General features: G+C 34.8%; 1 protein-coding gene across 2 annotated transcripts in view; it reads right to left on the bottom strand.

The window, feature by feature from the left end:
- LOC103970409 (uncharacterized protein At3g06530) overlaps window positions 1-26,661 on the bottom strand; it is a 34,425-nt gene that overhangs the window by 1,103 nt on the left and 6,661 nt on the right. Inside the window, exons 9-37 of one of the 2 annotated variants that reach the window (XM_018820822.2) lie at window positions 26,469-26,614; window positions 26,183-26,265; window positions 25,957-26,085; window positions 25,690-25,764; window positions 25,366-25,534; window positions 24,614-24,753; window positions 24,407-24,514; window positions 21,388-21,568; window positions 19,223-19,323; window positions 18,985-19,134; window positions 18,691-18,847; window positions 15,730-15,887; window positions 15,500-15,581; window positions 15,246-15,420; window positions 13,660-13,735; window positions 13,342-13,515; window positions 12,652-12,723; window positions 12,437-12,541; window positions 11,053-11,142; window positions 8,270-8,478; window positions 7,943-8,153; window positions 7,658-7,840; window positions 7,148-7,243; window positions 7,008-7,075; window positions 6,568-6,916; window positions 3,585-3,800; window positions 2,706-3,380; window positions 2,192-2,601; window positions 1,371-1,620 (exon numbers count right to left, since the gene is read on the bottom strand). In XM_018820822.2, coding sequence (XP_018676367.2) covers window positions 1,371-1,620; window positions 2,192-2,601; window positions 2,706-3,380; window positions 3,585-3,800; window positions 6,568-6,916; window positions 7,008-7,075; window positions 7,148-7,243; window positions 7,658-7,840; window positions 7,943-8,153; window positions 8,270-8,478; window positions 11,053-11,142; window positions 12,437-12,541; window positions 12,652-12,723; window positions 13,342-13,515; window positions 13,660-13,735; window positions 15,246-15,420; window positions 15,500-15,581; window positions 15,730-15,887; window positions 18,691-18,847; window positions 18,985-19,134; window positions 19,223-19,323; window positions 21,388-21,568; window positions 24,407-24,514; window positions 24,614-24,753; window positions 25,366-25,534; window positions 25,690-25,764; window positions 25,957-26,085; window positions 26,183-26,265; window positions 26,469-26,614 — 5,038 coding nt within the window. Of the gene's footprint in view, window positions 1-1,370; window positions 1,621-2,191; window positions 2,602-2,705; window positions 3,381-3,584; window positions 3,801-6,567; window positions 6,917-7,007; window positions 7,076-7,147; window positions 7,244-7,657; window positions 7,841-7,942; window positions 8,154-8,269; window positions 8,479-11,052; window positions 11,143-12,436; window positions 12,542-12,651; window positions 12,724-13,341; window positions 13,516-13,659; window positions 13,736-15,245; window positions 15,421-15,499; window positions 15,582-15,729; window positions 15,888-18,690; window positions 18,848-18,984; window positions 19,135-19,222; window positions 19,324-21,387; window positions 21,569-24,406; window positions 24,515-24,613; window positions 24,754-25,365; window positions 25,535-25,689; window positions 25,765-25,956; window positions 26,086-26,182; window positions 26,266-26,468; window positions 26,618-26,661 lie in introns of both variants that reach the window. The other variant, XM_009384176.3, reaches the window with a different exon arrangement.

A 26,661-nucleotide genomic window follows, 5' to 3' on the forward strand; every position in this document is an offset into this window, starting at 1 on the left:
AAATCAAATCTATGGTCAATGAAAAAAAGGCAACCATTAAAAATTTTAAAACAATCATATATTACATGCTGAAGATAATGACAGCAGAGGTAAACAAGTAGTAGCCAATCCCAGTAGACAAAAATTTTAAAACAATCGTTGGAAACAGTGACATTATTCTTAACAGAGATCAATGGTGGCAAAGAATCCAAGTAGTAGCCAATCCCAAATGGTAGACAATAATGATTTGTCATCGTAGTAGTACTGGTTCCAACTATGAAGAAAAAGATAAGAAACCAAGAATAGGCAAGTTCCTAACACATCCATAACCAAAATGTATTATCTTATTCTTTGTGTTGCCAGCTTAGAAGCCAACTTATTCACAACTCAAACTACAACTAGCATCTATTCCTTTCAAGCTAAATCAGGGAGGTGTCAGCTAGAATAATTAATTCTTACAACAAATACTCAGGTGCAAGATAGTAGGTTGTAATGGCAATATGTCGCTGCTAAATCAATAGAACCAACATGCCTAGAAGCACATGATCAACGTAAAAATTCAAAACTTTTAGATATTGCTTAAAACTTCTATTGTAACCTCAGACAACGTTGGAGGTTTGTATTGATATAAATGAGTTCAATACTATATCATACCAGACATATAAACTATTCATTGATATAAATGAGTTCAATACTAGAGTATTACTCCAGAAAGAGTAATACTCTTGTCACGGGTGTTGCCGACCAATGGGTGCTTCGTCTTTTACAGGAACATGATGCAGAAAATGAGTTCCTGTTTTTTATTAGTTATGGAACATGTTCAGCTTTGTACCAGTGCAAAGAAGGTGATAACAATTGTGTTCCAAACTTCCAGTTGGTAAATACTATGTACTTTGCAAGAAAAAGATTCCCAATATCTACACCAAGTTTAATTATAAGAAAGAACCTAAACTTCCAGTGTCATGAACAATTAAGACCTTTTATTCCACCAGAAGAAGATCAAATAAATAGTTGTTATGAAGGGGGCTGTCCTTCTGGGGTAAAGAAGATAGAACAAATAAATAGTACTAAAAAATTATGTCAATTATTCCAGGAACATATAAAGATTTCTTCACCAATATTTCAAAATTCAAATTAAATTGATAAACTCCATCAAGAAATTGCACCAAACAACTAATATTCAAAACCTGAAGAATGGTGATGCTTGCCTTAGTACAAGAGTGGAGTTCTTATACAAAGAAAAAAAAAGTTAATTTTGGATGATAATGATTCAGGTAACATATCTACTTGGCAACTGAAGAAGTACTAAGCAATCCTGATAATCTCCAGAAAGAACTAGAATATTCTGCAAAGAGTACAATGAAATTAAAATTTCAAACAGAATAACTAACCTGAAAATTAGTGGAGTCTAAAAGCTTTAAATCATTGTCATAGAGGAAGCACTTGTACAATGATTTCAAAATTATTGCTCTTAGATGCCACTGCTTAAGGAACAGCAACTCATATTTACTACAGCTGACAGAATCTGCAACTTTTGCCTTCTTCCTCCTTTTTGCCAAAGCCTCATTTCCATCATGAGCCTCAGTTAGATATCGTACACAACCCTCTAACAGATGCTTGAAGTAAGGTATAAACAGTGACCTGTATACATCAAAATAGGTGCACTAATAGTAGTTAACATGACCTAAAGAACAAAAAGGTCTCTTTGCAAGTTCAAACAACAAAAAGAATATGATGACTAGTCCATTGCAGACTAAAGCCTACACAAACTCTTGCAACATATGGATCCAATAAAACAGACAAGACATACAAAAAAAGTATATAAGAATCCTATTTCTAGGAAACAGATGCTATTATGTTGAAGAATATGACTTCCATATCAAACACAACACAATTGCAGGATCCTGATTGAACATCAGCAACCAAATCTAAAGCATACTTAAAAAAAAGGACATAGTGAGCTGATTTGACTATTATACTACGATATCATATCAGTAAGAAGATCGGTTGATTTTCCTGTGAGGGGCAACTAAGCTACAGGTACACTTAGTCTCAAACCAAATCCCAAGAAGTATAGCATAGAATCATCACTCAACACAGGTTTATGAGTCTCACTAGAGAAACTTCAGACCATAAAGCCAAACCTTCATTTAAAGAAGACAAAGAGAAATGAAGATGTATACATGGAAGAACTGTATGGTGTCATACGTACCGATGATGTTCCGTAAGCTTACTGACCATATTGTAGAAGGAAATAGATCGATCCAAGCTTCTAGATTGAACACAATCACTTCCTTCAAATTCTGATTCTGCCCACTCAAGGCTGTGAAAGAAAAGAGGCCTAAACATGGTCTCAGTAAGTTTCATCGTGAGAACAGTCATTGCATCAATTACACTTTGTTCTACCATATTTATGTTCTTAATTGACTCTGGGAGTTGACGACGAAGATCAAGTGCTATCAAGCAGTGCTCGAATAATTTAACATGATAAGTTCCTATAGCTGGTCTATCCATTGAGCTAATCATGCTGGCTAGCATTTCAAAAACCAAAGACAGGCTTGATTCACCACATTCGAGAGCACTAGAATATATTTGCAGCAGAGGCGTAAGCATAAGGCGGACCTGTGAAAAGAAATCAAACAAATCACGAAGATGTGAATAGTACAGATAGTTCAAAGAAATACTTCATAGCTGGTAATAATCATATATCTTGAACAGAAACATACAGGAATAGTCACCACCAAGAGCTTTCGCACACTATCAGCTTTCATCTTTGTCTTCAAATCCAAATCTAAGGCATATTCTGGATGAAGTACTATAAGATCCAAGATATCTTTGAGATAAGGATTTAGAAACCCGCCAAGTTTATCTATTGCTACCTCTATGGTGGTAAGCACAGAGAGTAGTATCAATAACTTGTTGCCTGAAATTCCATCAGATATATCGCTATGGATATGTTTTAATTTAATCATAGGACAAATGGAAATTTCATGAGTTTTTTCTATCATATTCTTCATAATAAGAGGTAGCTGAGGCAGTGCTTTTGAACCAAGCACAGTAATTAAAGTTCCTGTAGCTCGAATGCACCCAGAAGAGATAGCCAAATCATCTGAGCAAATGTGCTTGACAATAGTTGTAATACATGATGCAAATATTGAGCTGTCAGATGGAAATTCTTTACTTAAAGCTTCAAGTGAAGAAATTGCCGCAAGCTTCACACGAGTGTCTGAAGTATCTATTCTTCCATCAACCAACTGGACTATTTTTAAACACAAATCAGTAAATGCTGGTTTGGCATTGTCATCGATAACAAGTGGAAAGCTGAACTTCGTTTTTTTATCTTTCTGCTTCTTCTGAATCAGACCATGGTTCTTCACAGTTTCACATAACAGCCCCAATGTCTGTTTATGAAGTTGAGACACTTAAAAAATTAGAAAAACATAGTACAAATTACAAGGACATAATGAGAATTAGTGCACAACTAAAACCAATTTTACAATATATAAATTATGTTCTTTTTAATATGTAAAACATTTAATTCATCTTATCCTCGAGTATAAATAAATGATACAAATCATCAATTTAACCTGACAAATAAAAATTACCTGTTTTTTCACATTTTTATCTGTGTGTTCCAATAGTTGACTGATGCCTTCAAAGTATGTAGAGGGAACCATCCAACTTGTAATAACATTCAGTATGGCATTTGCAGAACTTCTTAGTTGTTTTATGATATCCATAGTAATGCCATGTAGTTTTCTTCTGCTTCTGATAAGTTGCAAGTGCAACACAACCTGCTGCAGAAGCGCTCGAAGTCCCATCTGTAAAATACAAAAATCTGCTGAGATAAAACTCTAAAAATTGTATAGAAATTCTGACCAACAGTTGAATTGTGCTATTAAGAAAGTATGCTGATGTGTGCCACAGACACTATTGGAAAAACAATACCATTCTTTGTCTCATTGCCATAAAATTAACTATACAGATCTATCCAATTGGTCTTTGTTAATTTATGTAAAGTTTAGGACATCTTTTTATCATAAGAAAATTGTAACTAACATAAATGCTATCACTCCACATGATATAACTCAAGGACATACTAAAATATGCAGAAGCCATGACTGGGAAAACAAGGTCATTCCTTGACTCATCTTACCATGTATTGATAACATTACTTAATTCTATGTATCATATTTGATTTTTTTACATAAATACCATGACAGTATTAGTAAGAATACCACAATTGTCATAACTAGCAGGAATGTGATCGTATCCAATGGGCGTTCAAGAAAATTCTCCTTGCTCTATTATGATAACACTTACCTTATTTTCAGGCAAACAAATGGAAATGAATGAAAATAGTTGTAGGAAACAAAAATGAATGCACTAAACTGAAAAAAACGAAAACATAAAACCAAACAAAGAATAAGAAATCATAGTCAATGATCCTATTAACCCAATTATAATGTCATGCATGCTTTCAAATCCCATGGTACATTAATCACAGCAATCAGGACCAACATACTGAACTATGTTCAGTATTATTTTATTAGTCTACCGATACGTACATACCACATCATCTGGTACATACAGGAACAATATATTCCAATACAGGTTCCCATGTCGATGTTTAGAATTTTAATAGAAGCATAATTTAATACTACTCAGTTAATAGGTTGTGCTTCTTTTACAATGTTACATATATCACAATCCCGAGTAGCACATGAGATAAGAGGTGACACGAATGCTATTATCAATGCTACTATTATTGGATAACTATCAGCCTGCTATTTGGAATTTGGAAAAAGCAGCTTCAGAATAACTCATATCTGTCCCAACCATATCCAAACCTCATTCATGTTGACCCAAGGCGGATAGCCTTGATCCCTGTCAATGCTCACAGGAGAAGGTTGGAACTTCTTGTCTAGTTGTTTTATACACTAGCTTGTATCCTCTGTTACTTTTTATATGAGACAAGCTTGAAGTATCACCTCCCAAGTCATACTGTTCAATAATTTTCCATATCATGGTATTATGTACCCAAGTATATTCCACATTTTTGTAGCATATTGTGGCATGTTCGTCAATGTTTTGTATTGCTTATCTTTGTAACTAACTAGAAAGTAGGTTAAATATCTTTTAAATTTTTCATGTGCCAAAAAAATCTTATCAAGTGACATGCTACCTTATCGTCTAGTACGTAGCCGTGCGTTTCTAACTTCACATTCATCAAGTAACATCTACCTCATGAATCTAGCCTATAAGAATGCCCAATTAAAACAGAACCAGAGCCATGTGACTTGGGCAAATTTTCCATGCAAATGACAATAAAATAAGATGAACTTCATCCCTATGCTTAAGTTGATAGCCCTACCCACAATAATCACATAGCAATTGTAGCCTCCCGTAACCACTTCATGTTTCTCTACAATGTGCATGGCCAAACCCTTTGCATATGAACCACACTGTATCTTGTAGTCTAGTCCATCTGAGACTCCACTAGAACAGAATTCCCTTTTAAGGAGATCCATAATTCCCTTCCAAGATTGAAATGGAAAAGATGCCAGACAAATGATTTTTCCTTCCCATTCTTCTAAGACTTTGGTCAAAGAGGATCTCCTCAACCTATTCAATGACTTCCAAACTTGTCTCACCACCTTCAGACGATTCAACTATTCAAGCATTACCTTCAGAAGATCCAACTTCAGAAAATATCACAAGGCTTTATAAAAAGTGATCTAATGCAATCTTGATGTTTCAAAAGTATGTCAATCTTAAATAGTGGTATGTTTACATAGAAGAAGATGACGAGTAGACAGGACCTGTATGATGATGGAAGTACTTAAGGTTTTGATGCAGCATACCAAAGAGAGTGGTGGCAGTTCACATAGCAAGGTGACAGACCCTTCCTCCATTATCTTTTATTGATAACCGATTGACAAATGTAGCCATGATATAGAAGTCCAAAACTTCACATTGAATTAACACTTAATGAATAAATACATTATAGACAACCATTTATATGCCCGATGAGAGCGAGCCTCAATACAAGCCTTTGCAACCTCAGTGATCAGATTGGGATCATTAAGAAAAGGTATCACTACTTTTAGGAATAAGACTACATATGTTCAGCAACAATATGCATATAAAAAAAAACTGAGCAGACTGAACATTCAAAAGAAAGAAGCAATACACAAAGCAAAGTAATGGCTTATTTACATGGAAAATATGCCCATTGTACTTGAAAGTAAACAAAGCATATACATGACAAAATGCAAACTGAAAATTTTGTACTTGTGCAGAGCATCAAAATTTCCATTAGTGCTTTCCGTATTAAGTTCCGATTCAATAAAAAAGTAGCAGTCATACATGAAGAACTGCAATGCTAATGCCTGACACCTAGTGTAAAACTTGCATGATGCGTAGCTGAGAGGCATAGCATCAAAGACAGAATTCAACGAGGCTTACATAGCATGCAGAACATATATGCAGTGACAAATAGCCCACGTGCTAAGCATACAATTGCCTTTCATGTAAAGGATAACAAGTCAAATTGCATTTCATATGAATATAAGACAATCAGAATACCTGAAGATATCCCACATCTCGCCCAGATTCAAGCTCAAAGACCAATTTAGTATCTTGCAACTTGTGCACAGTAAACTGCATTACCAAATATAGTTCAAGCAGAAACTCTTCTTCCCCACTATTTTCTCTGAGAAGTTGCACAAGCTTCACTAAACAAGGAAACCATATTTTACAGGTATACTGATTGCATATTTCTACTGCAAATGTGTATTCCCATTCAGTAAGGGTAACAGAAGAAAACAAGTTATTAAAATCCCTCGGAATTTCAGGAGCTTCAGTGATCCGTAGAATCAACGAGCGGAAAAGATGAAAAATAAGAATGCCTAAGCTGCTTTCCTCTCCTAAAATCCTGATAACAGGTGCAATTTGAAATTAAAAGATAATTCAAGAGAAGTGCAGAAAAGTCGGATATTTCAACAAGAGAGCATGTACAGACGCACCTAAGAAGATACACCATGAGGGTCAAGCGCCGGGGTTCAGCAACCTCTGGCAAAGCTCTTATAAAAATCTGCAAAAAAGATAATACTCTAATAACTGAAAGAAGAAAAAGAAGAAGATGAGTTCATGAAAAACCTAGTACCTGAAGCAATTTGTCTATACTTTTTGTCTTTGACAACCAGCAAGGTACCATTGTAGATATTAGGTCCTCCAAAACATGTTGAGAGTGGCTATCATTCTTTCATACAGGTTGGACAAATAAAAATAGACTGTTAGTTTCTTCATATATTTTTGGATTAGAACATGTAAAACGTTGAGAGTGAAACTCATGATTGTAGCTTTGGTTCAAAAAGTTATCCCAAAAGTCCTATATCAGCAACTTAAACAAGTTAAATGAACTCTTGTTTATTTGGAGAAAAATTTAGTTTGTGGAGGACATCAGTATTCTGATACAAAAAGAAAGTTGTGCCAGCCACACAATGCATTAAGCCAACATCACATAAAACGCCACCATGTTAATAACCAATTTAAGTTCTGAACATAACCTGTGCAACACTTCTTGGAAACTACCATTATTATTCCTTATAACAGTGTAAAAGGATGTTGTCCTGATAATGAGGCTAACATCCAATCTATAGAAGTGACTACCAACCTGCTTTAATGCAGATTCACCAATCACAGCAAATATATCAATGATATGTTCTGAAATCCATCCAGAATAAACCTTTGTGATAGAAGATAGCAACAAGAATACATGGTTGCGAGTTGTGATATCATCAGTAGAACGTGCAATTTCAACCAAGAGACCCATTTTGACATCACTAAACACATTATCCTGCATAAAAATATGAAATATTAGGTACATCCCGACAAGAAGCAGACAACAACATCTTATATATTGTATAATAAAATTCCCATTTCAGAAAAAGGCACTTACAGAGAGAGGAAGATTTGATAAGAGTGAATCACTAATATCCTTAAGAATCAATAACGTTGTTTGTTGAGCATGATAAACTGCACTAGTGACAGATTCAGCAACTTCAGATGATGAAACTATTTCTTTTTTACCATGATTAGCAAGATCAATAAGCCAATCATCAGAGAAGATTTTCTCTAGTAAAACAAAAAGTGGTTTTACCAAAAAAGGCCTGCAAATGTACAAGCAGTCATTTAGAAATTATGATAAGAAAAAAACTCTGGATGTTATGATCGATCAAATAACTGGTTAACAGGCATTGAGAAATTTGGGCTCATAGCCACAGACCTTTCTTTTATGTCTTTCTTCTGTAACATCATATCCAGCAATGCCATGAGAACAGAAAGTCGTGATTCTTCCGTACACAATATGTCTTGGCGAAGGGCAAAAGCATTATTACTTGGATGCTTTCTTCTCTTAATTCTTTTTGAGGATCCAACTTCATGGCCTTGGACAAGAATCAACTCAAGGAACCTGACTATGGTAGAGCAATTAATCTGCCAAGAGAAAAGCATCAGTAAAAGAAGTTGCAATAAATTATAGTAGTTAAATATAGCAACATAAACACTTCAAGACTTTATCCAATCCAAGCAGAGTGCTTCTGGAAGAGAAGATGCAAAACAATAACTGGCCAAAACTTAATTACAAGCTTAATATAGTTATACTTTCTGAACAATCTTAGGTGCAACATTCAATAAATAAAACTGCACATTCTCAACTTACACCATGCCACTACAGAAACATAGCATAAGGTAAGAAACAGAAAAGCAAACCAGTTTGGTCCACCTCGTATTAGCCAAGACATAGGCTAGCTTTAGAGCTTTGAAGACTTGAAGCATCATGGTCCCTTCATGTCTGCATCTTATCCACCATCCCTTGTCAGAGACAAGGTCAAGCATAAGACGGGAACAAAGAGGAGAGGAGATCAAAGAAGAAGAGTTGAGATTTTTTGCTCTTTTTCTTTTGGCTAAAGAACATTGATTTACTTGCTGTCGTATCAACAATAATCATGCCAACCACTAGCTGACTCAACATTGCCAAAAGCAGGTAAAGCTATCATGTTGCAAATAATTTTTAATCCAAAAAAAAATAACAGAAATACAAAAAGGAACACAACATTTAGATAGGCAGACCAAACAAATTATTAAGTTTGGGGAGAGAGAGAGAGAGATTGATTGATTGATTTTGTGTTTTTTAGTGTCAACTAAAGTAATTCAGAGTAAAGAAAAAGGAGAAGTGATCCCCCAATCTACAGTGTTCCACTGAACAAATGCTACTTGTAATCCGATCAAGTGGTTCAGTTATTTGATCCATCACTCTCAAATCTAAAGCGATGGGAGTAGTCCTCTGGTGTTTTTAAGGTATCATTTATTAATCCTTCCCAAAGTTACTACTTTGAGTTAATGAATAACATTCCAGGTCAGGAACTGATAAGTAAAATAAATTTGGAAACAGAAAATTCATCACTACTTTCTATGTTAAAGAGGAAAAAGGAATCCAATAAAATATTGCCTTCTGCTTCTGTTCATTTTCAATTGGGAAAAAAAGATTTTACCCTGTAAATGTGCATGTCTTACTACCAACACAAATATTCTAAGAAGACTTCATCTCATCTAGCACATTCTAACATCATAATCTAAAAGGAGGCTTCTGTGATCCTGTCTGGACACCAGTACTTGCTTATCACCATGGTATAGAAGAAAATTATGTCTTTGATTGAATCTTATGAATTTTGTTTTGGTCACATGCATGTACTTGTTCTATGCTCCAAGGAAATTTATATTCCACTAATGTGAACTAGAAATTGTAGCAACAGGCAAATTTTAGGAATAATATGGCAACTTGCTTGTAGTGCGATACTCATTTTTTTACTATATGAAACATGTAGAGAAATAATTTCATAATAGTGTCTTCTTTGATACTTCTTTTGCTGATTTTGAATACCACATATTACAAATAAAAGTGATCATTAATACTAATTAACTGAAAATATTATTCGCGCATGTTGGTTCTTATATTTAAACCAAAAGATTCATCAATCAACTGAAAAGTACTTCAAGAAATATGCCACTAGAAACTGCTATTTTATTGACTCAATTACTTCACCTATATCCCAATGTCAACCAAGAAATTCTGAGATATTCAAGGCTCAGGTAATTTATGCATACCCAGTCATTAGCATTAAAATCTTTATGATTCCTTCTCTTTCTACACAGGAATAATTAGAAATGACAGGAGAATAATTCTAATAACAACATAGGAAAATATTAAAGAAAATTGGTCGCACATGCAAAATGGAGTTGTAACATCAAAACGGCCATAAACACCATGATCATATAAATCAAGTTCATTAGTCCTAAAAACATGAACACTAACAATATCAACTAAATATATTAATTTTCCAAGCATTTAAGTACATCTTCATCGTGCAATAATATAATAAATACTAAATGCCAATGAACAAACACAAGAAAATAAAGAAATAAAGAACAGTGCACAAACATAATAAAAGAAAGAGCATTGCTTCACACAAAAGCTTGTCGACTTTGAGTTCAAATTCTTCACCGAACAGTCACCAAATATGAATAGGGCATATAAAGGAGTTTCTAAACTATCTCATCTTTGCATCCTCTCAACCTCACAAAGGATGGACAATTCAAATATCAATTTCTCAAGCCGAAGCCCTTTGCACTTATATATATTATATAGCACTACAAACTACAAAGTATACAGAGACACAAATGAACATATAAAAACATATACCAACAGGAGCACACCAAAGATCTCCTATGACATACAGAGGTTGCACATGCTAAAACTTGAACATATTTTGAATCTTTCATTCTAATAGGAAGCATCATGGATCCCCATGTCTTTCACTCAATATGAGCATCTACGAACTCCATAAGTGAAAACAAACTTTCCAAATGGTTTTCTTTCTCAAAGTTGCATGCATTTGATAATCTAATAAAACAACTATCAAGTCAATAAGATATGGCAAAGGCAACAAGGAGAACAAACATAGAAAACCAATCATATACATAACCAAGATCAAAGTTACAGGTGCATACATTTAACCTCAGAAGAGCTTCCCTAGTCACATTTCGCACATCCCCATTGTCATTTCGGAATAAGATAACAAGGTTCCCAAAAAGCTCGTCCTGAAAAGTGAAAATGCAGTAGTATATCCAAGTGAACAAATCTAACTAGAGATTTCATGATTGATATGACATTGAGAATACATAGAGATTTAATAGCTTTGGATTTTTTTTATTCTTCAACAAGGTTTGAAATATATATATATATATATATATATATATATATATATATATATATATATATATATATTCCTTCTCCCACACGGGGCGACGTCGCCTCAGCGACGCGACGTCACCTTAAAAATAATAATAATAATAATAATAATAATAATAATTATTATTATTATTATTATTATTATTATTATTATTATTATATATATATATATATATATATACTGTCCAGTAATGGGCAGTCCATGTACCGGTCAACTGATGGACCGGTATGTCCCGCCCGGTACGGGCGGTATTATTCAAAATTGTATGTCTTGCTTCAAATCATAGCAACAATAAAAATATTAGTTGAAGCAAGAGGAAACAGAATGAGACAAAAGGAAGTACAATATGTTGTCATACAAATTAAACTCTAATTACAAAGATAAGGAAAACATTTTTTATCAATTTCACTGGGGAAAAAGTTCTGGACCGACAAAAGGTTATACAAGAGTTCCAAATGCAAACCACACAAAAGCAGCTTAGCTCCTAGGAGTATCAAGTAATTGTGGATGCCACTGAAAAATGTCACAATTGCTCATTATGCTCAGATATGTTTAAATAGCATTTCTACACTGATTCTAGAAATTTAAATAAAACTTAACTATATGTAATTCACAACAAGAAAAGAAACTACAGAAACAAGGAGTTCTGGCATAAAATGGAAATTGAAATTGTGCATTTGGGACGAAAACAAAAGGCAAGTACCTTACAAGTGGTGCAAAGTCTTAAAAAGTTGAAAAATATGGTGTTGCTTAACAATACAAAACCACGAAGACTATGGTAAAAGAGGCACAAAAACCATGGCAGAGTTAATAATGACAAAGATCATCAATTCAAATACATTGAAATTCACAGATATGCATTTGCCAGCGTAAGTATAACTAGGACATTACAGAATTCACCCCTGGAAAAAATTGCGGGCATTTATGCTGCTTTTGAAATATTTCAGAGAGACATCTTAAAAACAGTAAAGAACGTACACAAAAAAATTTAAGCATGTCAACGTACAAACCTTTGGCTATTGTTCAGCATAAAAAAAAGCAAAGAAACTGCTTAACCTTAAGTTACTAGATCATGACACATCAATCTGGTGTAACCACAGATAAAGAGAACATTCGTAAGTGGTAGCATTTATAGTTCAAACCTGTAGCTCTGTCTTCAGATTGTCAAAAAAAACAGGAGTCAGCTTCCGAAGGACAGTGACACATGGTTCCAGAACAGCAGGGTCATCGGTTGAGAAACCATCCACCTGATATAAATTGACAATGTAAGAAGAAAAAAAATAAAAGACAAAATTCAACTAGATTTTAACCTAAATAAGAAAGTCATACAGGAAAAACCATAAGAGTCTCAACTTACTCTTAAAGCTCTCAATACACATTCTGAAATGTCCTCGTCAAGACAAGCAGTGCTTGATAACGGAAAGCAAATCTGAGGAAAAAAGGAAGAAGAGAAGTATATGATAATTAATACAAAAAAATGTGAAATGATAGGCTGAGACAGATTTCCCATCCAAGCAAGAAGTAAAGAGGAGTATTGTTACATTTCTGTTTTAGTATACACTATTAAAATCCTCCATCTCCTAACTAAAACCACAAAGAACATTTCAATCTCTGTATCATCACTGAATGAGCTGACATAAGCAAAAAATAGATTGGACCAGGAAAGCAAAGAGCAGCAGGTTAGCATTACAAATGACAGAGAAGGTGTTGTGACATCAATGACAGATTTTACAACCAATAACTGAAAACTATTCTCTGCCAACTAAGACGTACTTAAATCTCAGCATCAACAAACAGTAATAATCGTAGTTAACTCTTCATGTCATTCATGGATGAATAGTGTGCAACATAAGAGCCATGAGATTCACTGGGTTTAGCGTCCATGAAGTTCAGACAATATAATACAAGTTCAAAGGAATAAATACACCCAGATGGTGCTTTCTATTCATGTATAGGACTAGAAAGGTAAATCACATACCAAAACAGAAGATAAAAGATGCATCGCTGCACAGAAACAAAAGTTATTAGATATAGTCAAGCTAGATACCTCCAAAAGCAAGCATAATACTTGAATTTCATTTTTGGATAGCTTTTGATCCATTTTATCAAGCTCTCCGTTGCACCGGGTATGCCTTTCAACAAGCTCAATTAGCAACGATTTAACTCCTTCTACATTCAGTAACAAAGTTCCCATTCCACTGAGCAATGATAAGATCTTTAGCTGGATCAATAGGATAAAGGTCATAAGCATTGTGGCTTGCAACTATAAAATGGAAATTTGAAAACATTTGACCATATTCATGCTCTGCTGAATACAAAATAGCAAGGGAAACTATAAATTAGCAAGCAATCTCTTAAAACAAACCTTCCCATACAAGGAACATTTCAGTCCAGAATGCAGAATAAATAGCAATATTCCATCCTTTGTAGGTGAATCAAATCTGGAAGCAATAATAATAAGTATAAAAATATAGAACTGGAGATCAAATATTTTAAAAGAACCATATGAAAGAAACATGGACATTGTAAGCATGAGTACCAAAATGGTGGATGTGAAATTTTTACATGTCACATATACCAAAGCTCAAGGTTTCCAAAAAAAAAATATAACAAAAGAAGAGCAATATTTTAAAGATCAAAAGCAATAATTAAAACTAACCATGCAGCAGGAAATTCTGCTGCAGTCGCACTATACGTAATAGACTTGTCAGCTTTCACTACAAATATAGCTGAATGGGCATCCAAAGGACACTGAAGCTTGATCAAAATCAACATCATTTAGGGATTTGCAGCAAGTGGGAAGAAATTACATCACCCATAAAAGCAGCATAAATGAAATGTAATCAAGGATCTAATTATAGTTTCATCCTCATTCGAATTGCTCTATAAGTGTGATAAATTGTATTTCTACACGAATTTACTACATTACTGCCCGTATATTGCCTTTGCGCTGTGTATATGTTTGATTTTTTAGTGTTTGTGCAAGTTCAATTATTTGTGTATCAAGTTATCCATAGCATTGTTCCAAACATTAGTCCAACCAACACGTACCGGCTGACATCTGCCAGTCTGACCAAGCATCAATGGCAGATCATATATATCCGCATCATTCAGTACACTACTTTTTATTTTTCTAGTAATAGTGGGTGATAAAGGCAAGTCTACCATTCAATACCTCGGTACCATACAGGTCCAACAACCTCTTGGAACTGGTATTGTTCCAGTGTCTAAAACCTTGGCTATTAGAGTACCTATTAAAGATATGATATTTTACTCATCTATCATGTTTAAGACCAAGGGAAATTGTTTGCACCGTAGTAAGGTCACTTCTATGCAACTTGCATGTAAAAGTTTCACTCATAAAATAAACTTATGTTTGTGTGGTGAAGGATGCATACAATAACCCACCCCAAAGCTGGAACTGTCCTTTTCTTATACACATATGATGATAGATGTATAATCTACTGGTGCAATTTGATCTTCAGCATCTGAAGAGAAAGTGGATGAATTCATATCAACACACCTATATTACACTTTATTACCCGTGATTTAAAAGCCAAAGGTATAAACTGCTTTTGGTTAGGTGCACTGCACTTGTTTCACTTCCTTAGGAAACAACAATTTCACCTTGATAAAAGTAGACAATGAAAATCAAACATTAAAATGGGATTTTTTGGACTCAAGAGCTTGCAATAAATAGCAAGGAGCCAAAAAAACAACAATATACCATACAGTGTGAGCGTGTACATAGCGAACCATCACACCTACTCAGCCGATATACTAGACAAAATAATAAGGGAAAACTGACATGGTCATGGTATAAAATAATTAGAACTTGCAAAATACAACACAAGGAAGCATGATATCCCCATCAGGACTGAAACTTTTATCCTTCCTCACTATGGTAGGTCAGCAAAATATCTAAAAGCAACAAAGATGAAAGTGTATTACCTATTTTGACTATTATCAGGAGCTAAGAGATTATTGCTTGAAGAACCCAACATTGATGTTAAATATGAAGGAAGAAAATCAACATCCGAGGATATCAATGTCTTCTCATTCACAAGGAATGCTAGAAAGTCTCTAAAAGTTGACGATGAGAATTGAGAGAGAATCATATCATTCCCTGCAAATAAAGTGCACTTTGTTCAATTAGCACCTAAGAATATGTTAACCTCAAGAGGTGTGAAAAAGATCCTACATACCATTTTTTAATCGAGAAACATCAAATGTACACCAAAGATTGTAGAACTGTTGGATACAATGTATGGCAGACGACCTTATATCCTACACGAGAAATTGAGGATTCACACCTTAAGTTACTAAAGCTATATTCCAGCACTGCTGAAAAGTATATAATAATCCTACAAAGTAATGAACAGCAATAAGAAGTCTTCAAATAAATTAAAATTCATATTCAGAAGACCAACAAAACCTTATCACAATTAGTAAGTGGAACAAGAAGTGAAGGAAATCCAAGCAAAAGCTGCAAATAATTATCTTCTTCGACATTGCGCCTCTCTGGTAGTGCACATAGGGAACATATAGTCCCACACAAATCCAGGCTCTGAACTTGAACATCGACAGAAAAGCCTACAAGCAGTAACATATTCATCAATGATGCCCAGAAACGTTCAAATTGTACAGGAAGAGATGGCAATTATGAGACAAAAAAGGAAAACATACAAGTGAATCAACAAAGTAAAGAAAGAAACAAAGAACCAGAGTGTCATATATCCAAACAGTAATGCACAATTCAAATCTAAGTTTAGTAAGGTGCAGCATCCTTTGAGCACTATGTTCACCAGGCATCGAGGATGCCAATGGATAAGCTAGAAACATGATCTCTCGTTTCTAAACTAACAGGTTTTGGTGCCTACGATCAAATAGAGGAAGGATAGCAATAACATTGACCAAGAATCCGATGCAATAAGCTGAACAGTCAGCACAAAAGGCCTATGATTTTCATATCTCCTCTTACCAGTCAACATAAAAGATCATTCCTTATCTATGAAGCACATTTTGTGACATTGTTTTAGCCTAACTTGAAAACCTACTCAAAAGGCGAACTTCAAAGTTGAAATAATATTAGATATTCATAATTAACAGTTGCCAAAAACATAGTTCAGACCAAGGATTTTAATTTCGAATAATACTGCCCGTACCAAGCGGTACATACCGATCCACCAGCAGACCGATACACGAACCACCCACTACCGGGCAGTGTCAGCCTGGATGCGGCCTAACTACAATAAGGGAAGAAGAAGCGTCTAGGGAGAAGAGGGAGAAGGCACTCGAAGAAGAGCGAGAATCAAGAGAACCTCAATGCTTTCCAATCCGGCGCCGCCCTCCCTCGACAATCCCGATCCAGAAGGTAACAGAGAGGCAGTAGCTCGGCTTCTTCTTCGCCGAAGGCCGAAGGCGTCTGCGGCCTTCGACACCTTCGCCGAATGCCGCAAATGAGGAGAAGACCGGTCCTCTCCTCATCTGACGCGACGAAGAGAAGAAAAGGAGGCAATGTTGCCGAGGGAGTGTACGCCTCCTTTTTTTATATTATATTATATATATACGTACCGAGCGGTACACCCTAGCATACCGCTTAGTACACATGTACTGTACCGTACTGAGCAAAGCTCGAAACACCAGTACGATACAAAATTACGAACCTTGGTTCAGACATTGAATCACACATCAAAATTTAGACTTCAAAACTATACATTTTTCAAACACACCATTACTTCATAAAATATAACTCTTATGACATAAAATTCTTCACCCTTCCCCGACTCCTCTATGTAAAATGCAACTATGAAGCCTGATTGCAGCATAAATCATTCTTTTAACTTGAGATACTATATCATTTAAAATTGCAATTGGCTAAAGAATGACATTTAAAATCAAGGTCCAACAAAAATAACAACCGTAAATCATTATCTGCATGTGAGAATCTTTCCTACCTATTGGTTTCATCAAGGGCTCACACAAGATGTGAGAATCTTTCCTACCTAGCAGGCAATCCTTTATCGTCCTTTTATATATTTCTAATAGAGAAACATGTTCTTTGAGGTTCTCCACATTTTATAAATAACTTGAACTGAGTCAACCCCACTAGTGATGTATCACAAAGCCTTTTCTAGGATAAGTTAAAAATGAATTCCATATACTTTAGAGTAGATGCTACCTTCAATATATCAGAGTGTAACTATTTCTCGCTTGATCATTTTACAATTTGGAGTAAAATCCAATTTCCATTTCAACAGTTTTACCTAGGACACAAATTTACGTTATGTTATTCCAAAATTTTGGATGTTGATCCATAAAGCATGCTCAGTCTTAAGAAACATAAATTTTGCATCTTAGTTGTGGGCACAAAACAATTAGAAGAGTGCATTGTAAAAATTGACCCAAGAAATACAGAAACTGACTCATTAAAATGATATAATTAGCCATTCTGACTAAAGAAAAATAGTTTATTAATTGAATTTTAATGAGAACTACATTTTCTTCTTATGCTTCTTTTGTTTTCCATATCTGCTTCCAAGTTGTTCAACACATCATTGATATAATTAAATTAGGTTGGTAAATATTTGTTTAATGTTATCTGAGACTCTTACAAAATTTACATCCATATGGGTCTAAAAAAACTCAAATTTGTCTCTGTTGTATAATTGTTTAATATTTGTGTCTTTTCTAACAAATATGAAAGCAGACTTTAGCATCCATCTAAAACTTGCATTCAAGCTATTAAAAGTGGAATGGATATTATTTTCCGTTATCCAATCTATTTTTACCCCTAACTTATCAAGTAAGCCTGTACAATGCCATATCATGTGCAGAAGAAATTTATTAGTGAACTCAACTCAGAAGATATCTATCGGTGAACCCAACTCAGAAGAAATCTATTAGGGAACCCAACCCAGAAGAAATCTATTGGTGAACTCATGAGCACACAAGCTTGTCTAATGATTTTCAGGTGTCAACATCATCAAAAGTTGTTGTATGTGACTATGTTATACAAGTTGGCACAAAAAAGATCCTTCAACGGATATATTCCAATGGTTCCAGAATCATTCAGAGTATATCAAGCTATTGGAAGTTTTTCATTTCATTAGCAATAATCCGTCTTATCAGAAGAAATGTAAAGCAAGATAAAAGATTAGCTGAATCCAACAAAGTGAACTGATACCAAAAGTGGAGAAAAAAAAATTAGAAAAAGGGAATGATTTTGAACATTTGCACCATTTTTTTTCTTTTGGTTGGTGGTGGCACAATGGACTATTTGATATCAGGCTAGCAAAGAACAGTTAAAAAAAATTATCAAGATAGCATGTTAGCTCCATCCATTCATTGCACAATAACCAACTGACTAAATAAAGAGAAGACAAGCATCAGAAACCTTCTTCTGTGAAATATTTCGATAGAAACTCAAAAGGAGATCTGCAGCAATTCATCACCAGAAACTGAATATGACTCCTGAAGAGTTTCCTGGAAGGTGATGTAGTAAAGAAGAGATACAGCTCATCAAGAATATTAAAATTCTCAGCAAAATCTTCCTGTATTGAAAGAAATTATTATGTATTAAGGGCTTGTACATGATCAAGAAAAACAAACTTTAAAACATAAACTGACCACAACTTAAGTTTGGTTCATACTGAACTATAGAACAAAGTTGTTCGCATAAGTCACTAACCAATTTATTATGCTTAGCTGCTTCATTGTATGATTTCAGTATTGTCCAGAAAACACAAATTAGAATATTCCAATTCAGTGCTTCAACATCAGCACTAGACAGCTGCTTAACTAATTCCAAACAAGATTTTCCAAATTTGTCCACATTGAACTGCAACAGATAAAACTGGGTTACGAAGAAACATTCTCAAAATAAAATTAGTTGCGGAAAAAAAATAAAAAACACTCCAAGGGCATACCTCTTCGGCAGGAACCAAACCTCCTTGCAGCTCCATTTCATGCCACTCATTCTTGAAAGCTAAAAAGCAAGCCTGATATATCTTCAGTGGGCTGCCAAACTCTAGGTATGGAACATACCCAAGGCAAATTGTTAATCAAGAACTATCAAAAGAAAACATTGTGCTGCTAGTAAGCTCTTAAATTTATAGTAATGACAATCAGTGAACAGTGGTTATTCAGTCAGCAAATTCAATACCTATTACAACAAATAGAACATGACTATTGCTTTGAGTCTTGTTAAGCCCAAATTTAGCCAAATTTGTGCAAGGCCCAATCATTTAATACAGTTCTGCAACTACTCGTGATCTTTCTTTAAGGTGTGAACATGTAGATTTGTCATGTCAACAAGATCAACTAAGGTGCTGGAGAAAATTACTGGAGGAATGACATTTATCTAAGAAGTACAAACAGTTGTGGTCAGTAAGCATTTATCATTTTATAGATCAGTCCATTTTTATCATTAACAAGCAAGTCTTAGAATTACAAGCATCCTTAAAAGACTGTTGGAGTCAAACACATTTTTTTAGTACAATATTTTTCTCTTTTAACAGATCAGTCCCTCATTTTTATTGTTAGAACACATCCAGAATTTCCAATATATTCTTATAGTAACATCATTGAACTAAATTATATATTACTTTTGGTAGGTCAGACAAAGTAATTTATAGCTTAATCCCTACTCTCAACATATATAAAACATTTTCTATTCTTCATCGATTTAGATATTAGTACATTGCTTTTTGTTACTCACACTCGAGTCCTGCTGTAACTTCTTAAACAACTTTTTATCATATCAATAATAATCATGCTTTTCTTTTGGTGATTTAGAGTATATTATTTTACTAATTAGAAGTTTATAAACCCTCTAATTTATATATAAGCATTTAGTATACAAGTTCTTTAATTTTTGTAATATTTTGATTGTTGATTCATACAGCCAAATAACAGTCATCCCGGGTGATAAAGCATCATCCCAGGTCTATAAAGAATTCTTACAAATTAGTTCCCCCTTGCTTGATTGTTTTAAATATTTTCACTCGTGTCTTCCTTTTGTTAGTTAAGGTGGAATAGTTACAACCACTACTTTTATTATTTGAACAAAGAGCTTCATTTGTAATAACCACTAAGTCATTTGAAATTATGATGGTCTGCAATTACCAACCCTGGATGCACAAATCCTCAGTTTTTACTATTAGCATATAGTCTCGTAATACCGGTTCCTTTTTATCTTTTTCATGAACAAAGTTAGGAAACATCAAGTCTAGTTCATCATAAATTTTAGTAAACAAATTTGTTTTCCAAATTTCAGAAATAAATCATGCTTGCTGCTCACAATAAATTTTTTTAGTATTTGGTTAAAAGCGAAAAAAGGTTGACCAAGTGTGCAAAGCTCCCACCATTGGTTAAGATTGGAAAGTGCCAATGTATAGTCTTACCTATGCAAGCAAAAAGGTTGTTTATGCGACTCAAGACCTAATGATCTAAACCGCAAAGAAACAAACTAGACCCAGTCTTCCCAGTCTAAGCTTGCATTTAAATCCTATGAACAATGTGTTGACTTGTTCGTCAATTTCATTTTTTTTCCAAACATAAATATCTTAACTAATATCCAATGGGTCATTAACATAGGTCCCGTCATTTTTATATTTAGACTAGACACATTTCATCTCAAGCTAATCGACTAATTAAAAATTACTTTAATTTTTTAATTAGTTAATAAAATATTTATGTTTATATAAAAATATATACATATATCTGCTGATCTACCTTTTTATATTAATTTGCATATTTCATGCACAAAGAAACAAGTACAGAAGTCCTAGTAAAGGTACTCAAAAGCTACAAACAAGATAAATGATCATGATTCAGTATAATGACAAAGATAACAACCATAAAGTGCTTACAAATATAATACTGCACAGTGCTAGCATATATGAAAATGTGGTACTTTCTATAATGACAAACAAATAGAGGTCAGTAAATCTTCTGCAATTTCATTATTATAGAAGGATATAGATTCCTTCCGAACATCGGAGTGTTATAGGTATAAAAGGGAAGGTAAAACTTGAAAAGATAATTATTTACTAAAATTAAAAAAATTGCAGCAAATATTGAACATAGATACCTGCATTTATGATCATCAGTGCCTGGAATATGATGAAGAAAAACAAAGTCTTAGACTGTTTACTGTAGCTGCTGCACTCGATCAACCACTGAATATTCTCTTGAGGGTTTGCAACAAATGTTTCAGCCAAAGCTTTAATAGTTCTTGAATTAATAGAAGCAGCATGATCAAAATGAGGATTCTGCATCAAGTTCATGTGCCCCCAAATTTAGGAAACCTATACTAGTGTGAGAATCCTATAAGAATTTATAACTTATAAGAAACACACAAAGTCACACCCAAGTATGGTTCATGCTTATTTAGTCATTACTTTCTAGTTTATGCAACATAAGTATATAACTAGATGCCATCACATTTCAAGATGTTCTGAACTACCTTGCATCATCACCAATAAGATGCAGCTAATCATAAAAGCCAACAGGTAAGAGTTCTCAATTCAACCTAACAGATATTGGATAAGTGCATGAACAATCACTTCAAGAAACACACATTGTTATACAATTTGAAGCATAAAAATAATTTTTACTTTGCACTCCTTGGCAATCTATCTGAGTGCCCTATACCATTTTCTAAGTTTGAAATATTCAAGTTGCAATCAACAATAGTTGTCCTAGCCTTCGTTTATTGTCTAATCTTTCTTCAGATATCTAGATCAACCATTTATTAATTAATTGGAACAATCCCATAGCCAGAACACATGAATGATGGGACTTCATCCTACATGTATGCACCATAACTTGGCCAGAATCAATGTAAATACGTAAGAGAAACACCAAACTTTTTCTTGACTGAGTCCATTGCAAATTGTAGCGAGGGCCAATTTAAATTGCAGCATGGATTTATAAGAAACCTTCCAATTTTTAAGACTTATGTCTTCAGAGAACTATGAAAAAAAAAAATAGCATGAGCCAACAAAATCACAAAATTGGGAAGAACACTATAACAAACATAAGTAACACAAAAATAATTATGAGGCACCCCAAGGCCCTCGATGTTGCTCAGAAAATGCATGTCAGAGTCCTGCTCATTCAACAAAACAAGTAGGAAATCAATTAAATGAGGCTCCTTCATTAGTGAGGCATTGAAAAGGTCAGATGCATGCGAGCATAACCAGTATGAGGTGCTACTTCTGTATTTGGCAGCACAATTTCAGGCAGCAAAGAACCAACCTCATTCATTGCATGAAGAACACCTTTGGTTAACAATTATAAAATGTCTTTTATTAAGCAAAACTAGGTAATTAATGTCAAAAAAAACAATTACCAACAATTATCACCTCCCACTTCAGTCAACTATTATTTGTTTCCTTCTTCACTCATAAAACTTAAAACTCTAGGAAAAATGCTTTAATATCCAAGAACTAATCAAAAAAGTCTACTTAATCTTAAAGCTAATCCAGTTGACCCTTCTATGTGGATCATGCCAACCATAGTACAATCATAGATGATATCGAAGTACTGCTCAAGTTAATAAATGGCAGTGATTTAAAAAGCGCCAAGCGCCAAAAGGCGCTAGGCGCTCGCCCGAGCGAAGCGATACGCTAAAATATTAAAATATATAATATAATTATTTACAGTATTAAAATCAAAATAATATATCATTAATCTAATAAATACAAATACATTACTGTTACTAGTATACTGTTAACAGTATACTTTCGAAAGAGGAGAAGGAAGAGGGGTATAAGGGAAGACCGAGGGTGCAGCGACAGCGGTAAAAGTGAGCAGCAGGAGCGACGAGAGGCAGCGAGCAGCGGGAGCGGCGAGCGGCAACGAGCAGCGACGAGCAACGACAGCGGGAGTGGGAGCGGCGAGCGGTGACAGCGACAGCGGGAGCGGGAGCGGCGAGCGGCGATAGCGGGAGCGAGCAACGAGAGCGGCAAGCGGCGACAGCGGTAGCGACAGCGAGTAGCAGCAATGGTAGCGTGAACACGAGCAGGGTTAGGGTTGGGCAGCGGCAGCTGATATCGGTGCTTTAGTTGGTTCAATTGAACCAACTAAAGCACCGGAGACCGAACCAGACCTAAAACGTTGGCTCGGTCGCCTGGTTTAACCTAGGCGCTCGCCCGATGCGCCCAGCGCCTGGGCTCGGGCGAGCGCCCAGACGACGCCTCTTTGAAGCGCACCACCTGGAAGTGAAGCGAGGCGCTCGGGCCTCGCCTAACCTCACCCGAGCGCCTAAGCACCTATTGAAATCACTGATAAATGGTACAACATACATACCATTAATCATATCAAAAATACAAGCCAGGAAATCTTTTGACTAAACAAATAGAAATTACAAAAATATACAACACTTTCCACTATTTGATGTGCATGAATAAGTTCCTTACAAACCTGCATTTGAGCAGGTTCACAGACACTTCACATACTCATTTACCATTACACTATTGCATAATACCTTTTAGATTAGCTTCAATAACGGTGGTAAACATCTGATACTCCTATTATTAACTTTCTAGCATTTGAATTTCAACAAAGGGATATCAGTATAACCTAATCCATTAAGTAACCAGCAAATTAGTCCATTTTCCATCAAGAAGAAACAATTACTAATTTACTATTATGTCGCTTAATAGAGCTGTTGTGCAGCTGAAAGAAACCAACTTTTGGCAAATTAGAAGTCATGGGCTGGTAGCCTGATCTGTCCTTCAATTCTGCTCCAATTTATTTTTCAGCTTTTTCTAAGACATCTATCTTTTTCTGTGACAGTAAATTTGATTCTTTACTGTCATGCCATTGCTCAAAAAACAATAAGGAATAATCAGGTCTGACATATTTAGTCAGCTATATGCAACTTTTTTTGTTTCTATCCAGAACTTTACTAATCACACATTCACATTATCAACATTTTCAATTAAACAATGTTTTAATTGTGATACAGTTCAGAAGTAAGCAAACACACTGAGCACAGATGCACGAAACAAGATACGCTTGCATATCATTACTTGATGAAGTACAAAGTGTAATTATCAAATAACAAAGAAACAAAACATGTCAGCCTAATGCATTTTTAATACCTTCATTTGATCAAATTTTACTGAATTGTGTGCAGTAGAAATTTCAGCATAAAACGACCACTTTACTTTATTAACTAGTTCCAAAGTTTTCAAGTTGACCCTCCATGTCTGCAGAATACAAGAGAAGGAAATCAATCTGTATATTTCAAAAGAAAATTGACAAACAACAAGTAAAAACAATGAGAAAATTTTACACAGTGAAAAAACCTTTGGAAGAACAAGGAGCAAAGGGAAAATCATTTTAGCAACTTCTATAGAGTAATCCAAGTGTTGCGACTGAAACTCCAGAACCATGCGTTCAAGACATGACACAGCAATATCAGAAGCTAGAGATGTTTGGGATATATCTGCAGAGAAATAAAATGAAATGCATTTTAGGAAGTGAATAACTAGAAGCACAATGCAACAAGTTATTTAATAGGCAAAGAAAGAGAACTATGTCATGGATTGCAAAACATACATAAAGTTCTATACCTAACAAAACTGCCCATAGCAAAGAGAATAATGCATCTAAGAACAAAAGCAACTACGAAATGTCATTATCACTCAATATGGCCAAGTAAATTAAGATATGCAAAACAGTGCAGGGAATGTTCGGTCCAAAATAGCACTTCCAGTCTAGACTTGCATAAGACTAGATTCCAGATCATTTGTCATTTTACTTGATTTCTTGGTATGTGTGGCATCATTTTATTGTGATTGATTCTTGGGTATCATGGTGCACTTCTATTAGTCATATTAATTTATTAATGTCATGTAATTCGTGGAGAATTTATGATGGCTACAGAAGGCATTACGATTTGTAGTTTGAGAATTCAAAAGCCTCTTTACAATTTTAAAAATTAGCTCACATTAAAAAAAAATTAAAAAGAAATCAAGAAAACTTTCATAATAAGAAATAATATACAAGATACAATTCCTTGCACGAAAGACTGTGATCCACAACAAAATGTACTCACTTTTCTTGAATATGCTGGTGCATCTGGAAAGTACATGATCATAAGCTTTGAGGAGACAAGGCGGACTTGCAATTCTGGCCAGTCCATCTATAGACAAAGCTGCTCTTACAACACTTAAATCTTCATCATGTAGCGCACGCACTATTGCATCTTGTACGTTCATAAGTTTCTGCAGTATGGTTAAAACAAAAAAGGAAAAAAGAACTGGATAAAGACTCTGCCAAGCTAATTCAGTGGAACTAAAATAATGGCTAGAAAATTTTAAAAACAAAAAAGTAATCGCAAAAGCAAATACTTGGTATCACTACAACCAAGGGAAACCACCTTAGGATCAGCAGCTATAGTTTTCAGAATTCCAGATGCAGCTATATTTGACAAAGTGGCTTGACGAACCACAGCCTGGACAGTGTACAAATAGTTAAGCATCCTCAATAAACTCTAGAATAAGATACCATCAGTCCACTAAACAAAAGTAAGACTTAGTAAAACACAAAATCTGTACAAAATCTCAGACTTGAAGCAATAACAAACGACTACAACTGAAAACTTAAATGAACAGATGCATACTACTGGTATCACATAATATTATACCTTGGGATGTTCCAGCAAAAACCATAATTTTGAATCAGAGATCTCTGATGGCATGTCCAATGCTCCATCAAACATCAGACAGAACCTTTGCACAATGTTTTCTTCATCCTTTAGGTTCATTCTAGAGTTCTGAAAAAATTAATACAGAAATCTTATACCATTGGGAGAAGAAACCAGTGGATGAAGCAGAAGAAAGAAATGCAACCCATAAGACGAATCCACAGACCTCGAGAAATTTCCGAATTGCTCCACGCAGTTCACATGGATAATGCTTGTTGAGCACATTAAGAATTTTCTTTCCCCAGTTACCTGAGGCAAAGGCAAAATTAGCACAAACAGGTCCACAGCATTAACAAAAACACATGTTGCCAAGCAAAATGACCTAAATATTCTGAATGTGATCTACTCAAAATAGCCAGAATGTCACGGAAACTATGAGTTCATACAAATTATGTGCTCCAATTGCCTGCTTCCTATCAATATACATCCACAACTTGCAAAAAAATTCATACCTGCTTCATGTGGATCTGAGGTATCCATCCTTTGTGACAACTTCATGCAACTTGCTAGCACCTTAGACACAATAATTTCAACAAGATCCTTTGATGGAAGAGCCTCAATCATAACAAGCAGAGTATCAAGCAAGGAATCCTCGGACCTGCTGGAAAAAACCAGAAAAACAATTTTCTAGACTTATAATCATAA

Source organism: Musa acuminata, chromosome BXJ2-11 (genome assembly GCF_036884655.1).
Source record: "Musa acuminata AAA Group cultivar baxijiao chromosome BXJ2-11, Cavendish_Baxijiao_AAA, whole genome shotgun sequence".
In the NCBI taxonomy this organism is placed as follows: Eukaryota; Viridiplantae; Streptophyta; class Magnoliopsida; order Zingiberales; family Musaceae; genus Musa; species Musa acuminata.